Source organism: Symphodus melops (assembly GCF_947650265.1).
Source record: "Symphodus melops genome assembly, chromosome: 2".
In the NCBI taxonomy this organism is placed as follows: domain Eukaryota; kingdom Metazoa; phylum Chordata; class Actinopteri; order Labriformes; family Labridae; genus Symphodus; species Symphodus melops.
Window position 1 is genome coordinate 12,940,041 of NC_136692.1, and position 11,807 is coordinate 12,951,847.

Sequence of the window (11,807 nt, forward strand, 5' to 3'; positions counted from 1 at the left end):
GTGTTGTTGTTGTTGTTGTTTTGCACCTCCCTCCTCCTAATGGCTTGTGTCCAGGTCACTCCCCCTCCCAGCAGTGCCACACCCTCCTCCTCCGCAGACCCAACCCCTGTCCCATTGCCTCGGCCAACGGACACTCATACCCCCCTTCCAAAGTCCTCCCCCTGCATTTGCCTCCCCCTCCTCCCTCCCATCCCAACACACAGTCCCTACCTCGGTTCTCCTCGTTTGGGTACGTTCCTCTTCCCATCTCTCCTCCTTCTCTGTCGTCTACTCCTCCTCCTCCTCCTCCTCCTCCTCCTCCTCCTCCTCTCTTCTCCACTTCTCAGGAGCAGCAGAGTCAGACAGGTACATACTGTAGAATCACTTTAAATCACAGATAAGAATCCTTTCCAAGCTGTTTGACAAGATCAAATGTAGAATACTATCTGCTTCTACCAGTCCTTCACTGCGGCTTCATATAAACCTGTATCATGTGTGTATGTGTGCATTGATTATGTAGCTAAAATGTTATATATATAGGAACATGAAAGGATCGAGTCAGTCTAATGACAAAAAGTGTATTTATATTTATTGCAGACATTATAAAATACTTTTTAGCAAAGAGTAAAAATACAGTAAACTATGCTGAGATTAGTCTTTGAATGTTAATGATTGACCAGAGGGTCTCTTTAAGAAAACGTTTTACGTCAGAATTGCAATCCTTTTTTTAAGGATATTTGCTCTAACAGGAACCTCTTTTTATTTAATTTTACAAATGTCTTATCTTTGCAAAGTAATTAAACTTCAGAAAAACAGTTCTAATTGAAAAATTCATATGGTAGTCACAATGACAAAAGCAAACCATGTGAACAGATATTATGATATGAGCTATATTTCCAGGTAGATGTTTCATGGATATAAATTGACTGTTAAGAAAATGTGTCTCAAACTCACAAATGTTTATCGGCCTCTCATCGCTTCCCTTTCATAATTATTAAGATTGGATCATCTAAACTTAAATTCACTGCCCTTCTTTTCCTGTTGACAACAACACTCTAGTCAGTGATAAATACAAGTGAGGCAACTATTATCGAGTGCACAGTCTCATAGACATGCTAAGCACAGATTCAGGCATGATAAGACACATGTTGGTGTGTGACATAAGAGGTCTTTCAGAGGAAATGGACATAGCATGACTTAAAGGGATACTTCACCTGTTGAAACATGAATCTGTATTCTAGTAGAAATGTGAAAGGATTGTTGAAGTTGGTGCTTTCTTGAGCACCAACAACACCAGTGCACCCCAACGGGAGCCGGTCCGGGCTCCTCAGCCTCACTGTAACAGGCAGTTATTGTGCCTCAGCTAAAGCAGGCACAAGACCTGCCTGTTGGCAGCAGCTGCATCCCGTTCCTCAACTGCTCGTCGCTATATTGCGGCTCGTGAAGTCCCACCTACTGATCTGTAATAGGTCTGTAGCTTCAGTGGATTAAAAAATACAGAACTAACAATATAGTTTCAACCACTCTAACCAAAGCAGCCTCCGATGAAGCAAAATTACAATTTTAGCATCATCAGAAGCTCCTTGTCAGACAAGACATACAGAACTTACAGAACATACAGAACTTTGGGGAAAATGAGGACGGGATGCACGACCATTTAACAATACTACCAGGTTTGTAATGATAAAAAGCTTAGTGCAAGTGGGTGAAGTATCCTTTTAAGGAATCACTTCTGAAATGGAAGATTTACATTTACTACAGTTGAATCTGATGATAAACAGAACAAGCTGTTGTGCTTTTTTAAAGTTTAAAACATTTGTAAAATGTTCAGTCAAGCATCTATACAACTTGTTGTACTGGACTGCTATTTGTATAAATCTACCCTTTCACTGGAGCATTCATATTCAAAAGGCAAATAATACAAGTGCTGCAACAGCCAATGTGTTTTAAACAGAGCTTGTCTGCAACATTTGTTTACATTGGTCAGATAAACATGCAGTGTGTTGTTGCCCAAAGGCAATGGGTCTGTGGAATTTTGAAATATTCAAAATTAAAAACATGCAAAGGTGGTGCAAACATGAGTGAGGATTTGTTGGTGAATGTGGAGCAGAGTGAGTGAATCTCTGAGCCTGAGTGTTTAATGGTTTTCACTTAAAACACATTGAAAACAATATAAAATATGCATTATACATACATTATAATATACATTATTACTAAACACATTATATTATGGGTTTGTTAAGATTAAGACTTTCTTTTAGAAATACTAAAATAATGGCAGTAACAGGTGTGTGTGTGTGTGTGTGTGTGTGTGTGTGTGTGTGTGTGTATGTGTGTGTGTGTGTGTGTGTGTGTGTGTTTGTGTGGGCAGGTTCACGGACTGCAGAGCTGAGCCCCCAAGGCTCTCCCACTCTCGGACAGCAGAGCAGTGCTGGTGAAGATATCTGGGTACTACGCAAACCGTTGGCAGGTAAATCAAGAGTGTCTTTTGGGTTGTACAATGTCAAAAAAGGAGTTTCCAGGGTTGTTTTCTAAATTGTATTACTATTGTGAATGCAGGTGGCGAGCGCAGCGGCAGTGTGGGCAGCCTCGGTAGTGTTCGCTCATCAAGCAGCTTGCAGGGCTCTGGTAACACACATGTTCTGACCACGCCTGCACCCAGTCCACACCCAGCAAACACACCTGGAGTCAACACACACGGCCTGAACGCTCCAGGCTTGCATGCACAAGCTGAAGGGGTCAAGGTAATATCTGAGAACCAATATATCAGCTATATGGAGGCAGCGTTTAGTAGCAATTCCTGCTTCCTAGTATTGCGGTCTTTGACGTGACATCCAGTGTTTCCACACTATGAAATTACAGATTTCTGGCTGTGATAATTGTTGACAATATTTGATGGGGTGCTCAACAAAAAAACAAACAAACGAACATTGGTCAAAATTGGCATTGAATATTGGATCTAATGGGGATGTCTTGGCTTTTGGAGCCAGTCCTAAGTGGGCACTTGGTGAAGTACAGTATTTGCACTTCAACATTAATTTTTCAGCACTAGATGTTGCCGCTTGGTATTATTCAGGAAAAAAGATAAATAGTTTCCCAAGTAGTTGAACCCAACAATAAAAACACAAGAACTGCTCTGTGGTGTCAAAATAAGTGAGTTAAGGTTTGTCTTCTGTGAATTTGCATTACTGGATATAAAAACGTCTTTTGAGGAAGTGGCTTGAAAATACTCATATTGAAATTAGCTAAATTTAGCAGTTTTTCCATATGCTGGAGTGACATCCATCTATTTTAAGAACTTTTTATTCTAGGATGTCTGATGAATCATAACTGGTAAACTGCAGGAGACGCAGGAGGAAAAGGCCAGAATCAGTCTGTTATACGCTCACTTAGTCCCTCGTGCTGAGTCACAGGACACTTGGGAATATGAATGATTATCCTTGAGTAAATGCGTGTGTGTATGTGTAGGTGTGTGTGTGTGTGTGTGTGTGTGTGTGTGTGTGTGTGTGTGTGTGTGTGTCTGTGTTTGTCAGTATAAGCCTACTTACTGTGTTTTTGTATTTGTGTTTCAGCTCCTGGCAACTGTGTTGTCTCAGTCAGTAAAAGCTAAAGAGCATCTCTTGGAGCAGTCGCAGTCTGTTGAGCAGCCAGCAAGTAAGCACACACACACACACACACACATCTTCAGTCTCAATAATGAAATATTGTGTCATTTCTATTCAAGTGAAACGTCTGTTGTGCTGCTGCCTTATGTTCAGTGATCAAACACAGCAATGATTTTAAAGGCTATAACAGGGTGTCCTCAGCAATGAGTCAGAGATTTAACAAAGGGAGCTTGTCTGTAGTGTAGTAATAACAATTAAAAAGATCAAAGCTCGTTCACCAGTACAATAATTGCCCCAAGGCGTGTCTGGATCACTGCTTTTATGAATGACATATTCTTCATCTCACTTTTGTAAACCTGCCCCCCTAAAGACCACCTGTCCCTTCATATCAAACACAAGCAACATTTGCTGCCCCCATTCTCATCTAAAAGTATTTTTAGTTATCTTATCACTATGGAAGCTGATCTTCAGGTTGCTCTTTTAGGGATTCAATGTAGTTATTCTCTCAGGAATATGTGTTCTTCATTTTGCATTCAGTTACAAGAAAACATAAAACCTTGAACTTTTTGCTAATAAAGCAATATTATACTTACATTGAAAATGATTATATGGTTTATCATTCTTTTGCTTCTACTGATCGTGTGAAAAGCTGCCAAAGCACAAGCCTTGTTTCCAGAGCTATCATGAAGGACTCCACAGTTAATCATTGTGTATCATCAGTGTTTCTCACACTAAGAGAATGTGCGTAGTCATTAGATAACACCATTATGTGTGACTTTAACAGTAAACAGTTAAGGAGCAAGGAAGCACTTCATTTTTCTTATTGTTTACCTGGACAAAAATGTAGTTTGATTTTATTTGATTAGCTATACAAACAGCAATAACATTGATTTCTAATTGATTGCATTAAAAAGAACAACAGACAAGGAAGCTAAATATTTGTTGTACAATGAGTAAAAAAAACCTACAATTTCTTAACTCTATTCTAAAAATAATTACAATCTACAGGATCCAAAAGTAAAGAATTGTAAAAGCCTGTCTAAAGTGTCTTTAAATAACTATTTGATATATTTATATACTACACATCTACATGCAGTATAGTGCATCATATGACATATTGTTACACAATTAACTGGACGATAAAGAAGGCTACAGGATATTGAAATCTTGCTTTTAGATAAATACACCATGTTTGGGAAAGGCTCAACAAAAGTTAGATTTAAAAAACAAAATTGAAATGGGTAAAACAAAAATGTGTTTTTCTGCTTGATGTAATGTATTGTATATAAAACATTTACTCACTTCCTTATTCCCTTGTCTCCTCTTTATATGAAAATCCAAAGGCTCCTCCAGTTGCACGGTTCATGAACAGAAATCGTTTGAACGGAAGACAGAGGAGGATGATGGGAAAGTGAGTTTTTGGATGACAGAATGGTTCACCCTGTGGCCTCCACTTTCTCTTTATGCTGTATCCTCTCAGCCAGAGCTTTGGTTTGAGAGACAGCCGTCTACAAGGATGGGTTCAGTGAGGTGTAAGCTGGCGTGGTTGTGTTGCACCTGAACAGATGACATTCAGAGGATGGGCAGTGTTATTGTGTCACCACGGAGACAGGCAGAGTGACAATCACATCAAGAAGTCAGTCCTGCCTTCTGTCACGCCCGCCATCCTCACATCACGCTGAGACACCAGGAGGCCACATGCTGCTCTGCTCTAGAACCTGCCAACAGTGTGTTTGTTCTGTGAAGATGAGGGTTAAATTCTCTGTATGTTCTAGAATCACCAGATGATGTATTCTAGAAGCATTTACTGGTTGCTAGGCAACATCAGTGAAGTGCTCTAAATGTGTACTGGTTGGTCTGATACAGCTTTTTTTTCCTTTTACTCTAAATTCATTCACAAATCCAATATCTAAATCGACCTGTTAATGATTTTCTACATGGCATCGAGCCATACTGGTAGTTTGTTGTTTCCTTTGCATGGTTTATAAGTAGAGCATGACTGATATATTGGTTCTCAGATGTTATCAGGCCAATATCAAACTATCAAAGGTACATTTAGCAATATGTGAACATTTTTTGGAGAAAACACATAATGCAGAAAACTGTAGGCCTCCTTTTTGGGATTTAGAAATGTTTTGTCCAGTAGACAGTGCTCCAACTCAACGGTTTAAAATACTCCCAACATTGTCTCCAGCACTTGCAGCGGAGCACTACATCTAAGCAGACTTTTATTAGAATTGGTGTGCAATGTGTCATAATGCCAAATATTCTTGACACAAAATGTCACCAGATCGGTCTTACATTTTCATTTTTCTCTCCTAACATTAATATTGTGTCAAAACGCCATTCTAAAAACCCTTGTTAATTACAAGCAGCATTTCAGAGGGTAATGTGTCTCGAATTGAGATGGTTATATCGTGGAAAAACCCGTAAAGTGTTCTTACGGGGTATTTTAGAAGCAGTAATTTGTAATGGGTTAAATTTTTTAAAACAACCTTTAAATCTGCAGACCTCTCTTTTGTTACAAAAGAGGTTCCACTACCTTGAAAAATGTTCTCAGATTTTTGTCTCAGAGCAGGCTACACTGTGGGGATACACTGGACGTTTTTCTGCTGTTTTCTAGAACAGTGTTCTCCTGTGTTCTAGATCAGGCTGCTATGCCATGTTCTAGAACAGGCATGTGTGTGTTCCGCACTCTAGAAGAGGCCTGTGGATTCTTCTAGAAGCAGGCAGTAGTGTTCTGTGTTCTGTGTTCTAGAAGCAGGCAGTAGTGGCGTGGCTGGGTGAGTTTCAGCTGCAGTTCTACACCACCCACTTCCTCACGGCGGGATATGATCTAGACACCATTAGCCGCATGACCCCTGAGGTAAGGTCATGACCCCTGACCCCCTCACGCCCTGCCCCCCTGTCTGTCAAGGCTCCGCCCAGCTCAGCTCTCAAAACTGCTCCCTGCTGAACTGGATGATGTCATCATGACCCTCCTGTCTCTGTCACCTGCCCCCGGTGTGAGTCCTGAGCCTCAACCAGTCACTCCTCATGCTCTGTCTGCTTTATGTACATACCTGTGTCCACACATGGCTGTGCATTCAAGTCTGTGTTGTAAACGCTACTCTCTGTTTGTCCTTGGGTGTGTTTCCAGTGCCAGTGTGTGTTTAAGTGAGTGTGTATCGAAGCGGACACAGTGGTATGACGTAGACTGCCGAAAGGCCGGGGACACTCATGAGAGATTATCTACACAAAATATTCCTGAAGGCACATCACACGCAACTCTAATACAAATGTCAAATGAACACATAGAATTGCTTACATATAAAAGAGAACAAAAACACCTACAGTTTTTGAATTCCTGATGTGACTAACTGCTCTGTGTTGAAGGACCTTACGGCAATCGGGGTCATGAAGCCTGGACATCGAAAGAAGCTGACATCAGAGATCAGCAAGTTGCCCTCCACAGATTGGCTGCTGGACCACAAGCCTGTAAGGCTCGCATGTGTTCTATATAACAACAAAAAAAGCGGAGATGTAGAGTTTTGGCAGCTGCACGCACACAAGCATACATACAGTTCTTCAGAACCACAGTGCAAGGAATAATACTCTGGTATCTCATGTTTATATCTCCAATGTTTTTTAGGCCAATCTGGCAGACTGGCTGTCTCACCTGGGTCTCAGTCAGTACTATCAGGTTCTGGTGCAGAATGGATATGAAAACATCGACTTCATCTCTGACATAAGCCTTGAGGATCTGCAAGAGATTGGCATTTCTAAACTTGGTAAGACACAACTAAGATATTAACCATGAAGATAAAATGAATTCTAAATTAAAAACATAATTTTTCTTATATATCCTGATTGGTATCTTGTTATATAATAAAATCAATTTTCTTTGACATTGCCTTTAAATAGAGGTCAACAACTATATTGGGTGGTGGCTGATATTATTAGACCAATGTTGGCCTATCCAAAATATATTTTTAATCAGCATATTGTTTTTCTTATGTGCAGAATTATAACTTTTCTTTCACACTAAAAAATCTTATACATTCACATTCGGAAGGGATCACAAAAAATGTGTAAAATGATAATTTGTCAATACTATGCTTGTGGATAAAACCCAATAAATCATGTACAGCTATTATTTTAAGCTGTACTGTACTTTTCACTCAGTCATTTATGATGCTTTTCAAAACTATATGGAAATAGTTATCTGAACTATTTTGATGTATTATTTTAGAGTTCTGTGACTCTAACTAAACACAAACTGATTCTTTAGTCAGAGCTATTACTTCCAAATTTTAAAATACATTAAATCTTTGCTACTGTGATTTTTTTTAAACAACACATTATAGCACATAATAATATGTAATAATTATTTATTTTTTGCTGAGTCATCATACTCTAAAAGAAGAGTTTTGAGGCCTTGTACCCATCTGCAGTCTGAGAATCGAGAACCTCCCGATTAGATTCATGATAATCACCTAAAAGGTCATAAAGCAAAATTTGCCATTTTGAAAGGAAAGGATGTTGTCAATTGGATTTCAACTATTAAAAATAAGCAATTAAAAATACTCTAAAATGTCTTTACAAGAGCTGGCCTTGTTGTCTACTTCTGGTTGCATTGTTTTATTAGTCTTGTTTGTACAGTTCACATAGCCATAATCATATCAGTTGTACTGATATTACAGTCCCTCACTCTGCCTCTCCTCAGGCCATCAGAAGAAGCTGATGTTGGGAGTGAGGAGACTGAAGGAGCTACAGAGAGGAGAGAGCAGCTCTGGGCCTCCTCAGAGCCCATCCACCCCTCCTTCCAGCCCTGGTAGCAGCACAGGCTCAGAGTCTCATAAGGATGCAAGAAAGCTGAGAGAAGGTGCCCCAAGCCCGCTGGCAAAACCTCGTCCAGGTCTCACACATTCTCAAACCCCTCCCCTTACACCTACACAAACGCCACCTCAAACCCCCCCACACACCCACACACAGCAGGCCTCCCCCAGAGCACGACCGCGTCCCTCCACCCAGATGGCAGCGATAGATTCATCAGTTCCATTGCTACGCCTGCCTTGTGAGGAGGAAGAGCGGCGGAGAACTCACAGTTTGATTGGCTCAGAATCAGACTCTCGATACGCCACTGTGTGCCGCAGCAGCTCTGTACGTACTGCCGCCTCAAATGATGTCACTGTAAACCGCAGCCAATCGTCCGTCACACTCCGGCCCCGACGGAAAGGACGGCCCCCTACTCCACCAAAACGGTCCTGTTCTTCCATTAAAGGGGGCGACGGGGAGGAAGAGGCACAAGGAGAGCAGCTTCTCGGGCTTCCAACCTATAGAGAGCGGCGAGCCAGTGACTGTGGAAGCCTAAGATCTCAAGAGTCAGGGGGCTTGGAGAGATCAGAGGGCAGTTCTGGGAGTGTCCGCAGCCTCGCTGCCATGCTTGAAACATCTATGGTAGGCGGAGCTAAAACCCTGCCAAGGAATCTGGGAGGCAGCACCAACTACCTGCAGGTGGGTGTGTCCTACTCTAAGAATCATAGTTATTTATTTAATTTTTTAATATGTATGTAACAGTCTTTTAACAGTCTAACAGTCTTTTGACCTCCAGGTGAGTCCACCTATGCTTCGCCGGCAGGAACGCGCAGGTGGTCTTGGATCTGAGGAGGATGATGTGTTAAGTCGGCGCAGGACCATCAGTGGACCAGAGGCCCTTCCTGGTGACCAGACTGAAGTGTTACCTCGGCAACCAGCAAAGCCGCGTCCAGAGCCCCGACCCCGCTCAACTGTGGTCTCCTCCTCAACATCCGAGATTGCAGACGGTACAATGACGCTCCGAAGGAAGCCAAACCCTCTAGAAGCAGATTCTCAGGCACCGGCATCCGTGGCTACCACTGTTGTCACCATGACAACCGGCACCGACACCATACGCAGAAAACAACATGTGTCTGAGCATACAGAAGGTGTTGTTCATACCAATAAGCAATTACACAGTCCCAGCAGCCAGACAGACAGTAGCCGGAAAACACAGGGTGAGCCGCAGCAGAATGGGGGCGTGGTCCTGAGAAGGAGGCCAGTGTCTGAGGTCTCTGATAGGACAGAGACAAACAGAGAGAGCTGTGAGTGGATGGAGGCCAGAAGGTCCCTAAAGCCTCCAGTCTCACCCAAACCATCCACAGTCTCCCTTAAAAAGACACAAGCTGACCCCCCGACCCCAACTCGCAGGGTCCCCATACCAGGACCAGACAATACAGAGACAGCACAAAGCCCAGGTAAGAGACACACACACAAGGGAGCAAACAAAATTGATGACTTCATAAACATTTCTTGCATTAAGTGTCAGGATTTTTTTCAGATAGATCTTTTTTTTTGTATACACTTTAAAGCCATTGCATGCCAATTTCAACAACATGATTGTTAAAAGTATTGTGATTAGTTAAATTTTGTAGAAAGACAAACCTGTTTTCTAGCATTCTCACATCCGTATCATCATGTTGGAAAAGATGAGTGATATTAAAGATCAATGCCAAATGTTGAGCTTATTATTTTTAGCATTCTTCTTGATTTGACAGAACTAGAGATACAAACAGGAAATACTGAAGTTACATTATGAATATTACTACTCACTAATTGGCTGGAGGATGTCCCAGCATACTGACTTTCATTAATTCATTTCTAATGAGTTCTTGTCGTATAATAGCATCTTTGGGGATAAACTAGAGCTGAAATAATTAGCCGACTGACAGAAAATGGATTTGCAGTTGTGATGTGATTTTCTTTTTTAATCACGTTGATGTTTTAGCTTATCGTTTATAAGGATTTGCTGTTTATCTGTTCCTTTAATATTAAATTAAAAACAGTAGTTTTTAAATACTTAATATTCACTGCACTGTAGGATATTTATTGTAGTTGTGTCTGGTAAAAGCATGCCCTAACTTTCCCTTCCCTTTAACTCCCAGGATCTATGACAAAGTTAGCTGTTCTTTCTTTAATATGTGAGAGAAAGTTCTCAAATTCAATCAACATTAAAAATTCTCCACAAATAATTTTGGAGGATTTCTATTTTGAATCATCAGCCTTTAATTTCATATAAATGTAGAACATCTAGGAAATAACATCAAAGTACTTTCTTTTTCGGAAAACATTTACCTCAAAGAAAGGAGACCTGTCTGTAAACTTTAATCCCCACCCACACAGTTTGGTCAGGTTGGAGTCTTATAATACTTTTGAGAATTCCACAGTGTGGGTATTGTCAGAATAAATGCATGATCATTTAATATTATTTGCTAAAGACTTGCAGTGAAATGGTGTGTGTTGTATATGTGATAATGACAACTGCTGCTTTATTTCTCTCTCTCTCTAAACCAGAGCCAAAGCGTGTCCCTCCTCCTGTGTCCCCTAAACCCCGCGGGCCTCCAACTGCACCTAAACCAGGCAAAGCAATAGTAGCTTCAGCTACAAAGAGCCCGAGTCCTGCTGCTACAAGCCCAGTTGCAGTCAGCCCTACCCCAGTCCCCAAACCCTCCACTCCTCTCTCTGCTGCTCCTCTCCCAGCCCCTGAGACCCCCTCTGGTCCATCTCTCTCTCCAGGACTCACTCTCGCCTCCCCCTCTCCAGCCCAGAGCCCCTCCACCCCCTCTCCTCACCCTGTCAAGCCTCCCCGCTCCTCTATTGCTGGTCTCTCCATTGATCTAATAGGAGGGCGAGAGGCAGAAGAGGAAGAGGAAAGAAGGAGAGAGGAGGATAAGAGGAGAGAAAAAGAGCACAAGAGGCACAGGGAGCAGGAAGGGGAGGAAGCGAGAAAGAGAGCAGAGGGAGACAATTTCGGAGAGGTGGAGGGTCAAGCCGAGGATGTGGAGCAAAAGGAGGAGGTTAAACATCGTTTGGAGGAGACCAGTGCCACCTTGGCTGCAGCTGTTCAGGCTGTGGAACATAAAATCAAAGAAGAGGACACACAAAACGAGTGAGTATTCATTCCTATAAAGACGAGTTTGCATTCAACCTGATACACTTTTTGCCTAAAGAAGAGCAACAGGTGTATCTGTTTAAACCTAAACCAAGCTAACACACACAGTTAAAGAGCCCCTGTGCTTTTAAGAATATTGTGTTTAATGCGACGCAGCAACAGAGGGACTTGTTTGTTTGTATCATCATGTCTTAAAACAGACATGAAAGATGCTTAAGAAGGAAATTCAAAACTATAATGTGCTGCTGACTGTCTCGGCCAGGACACTCTAGTAA

At 41.7% G+C, this 11,807-nt stretch overlaps 1 protein-coding gene across 5 annotated transcripts in view; it reads left to right on the plus strand.

The window, feature by feature from the left end:
* LOC306819669 (uncharacterized protein) overlaps positions 1 to 11,807 on the plus strand; it is a 31,884-nt gene that overhangs the window by 17,347 nt on the left and 2,730 nt on the right. For 2 of the 5 annotated variants that reach the window (XM_079337103.1, XM_079337107.1), the window contains 11 exons: positions 55 to 345; positions 2,351 to 2,449; positions 2,539 to 2,723; positions 3,552 to 3,633; positions 4,928 to 4,995; positions 6,343 to 6,450; positions 6,960 to 7,061; positions 7,216 to 7,354; positions 8,290 to 9,080; positions 9,178 to 9,838; positions 10,935 to 11,529. In XM_079337103.1, the coding sequence (XP_079193229.1) occupies positions 55 to 345; positions 2,351 to 2,449; positions 2,539 to 2,723; positions 3,552 to 3,633; positions 4,928 to 4,995; positions 6,343 to 6,450; positions 6,960 to 7,061; positions 7,216 to 7,354; positions 8,290 to 9,080; positions 9,178 to 9,838; positions 10,935 to 11,529 (3,121 nt within the window). The remainder of the gene's footprint in view (positions 1 to 54; positions 346 to 2,350; positions 2,450 to 2,538; positions 2,724 to 3,551; positions 3,634 to 4,927; positions 4,996 to 6,342; positions 6,451 to 6,959; positions 7,062 to 7,215; positions 7,355 to 8,289; positions 9,081 to 9,177; positions 9,839 to 10,934; positions 11,530 to 11,807) is intronic. The other 3 variants (XM_079337104.1, XM_079337105.1, XM_079337106.1) reach the window with 3 other exon arrangements.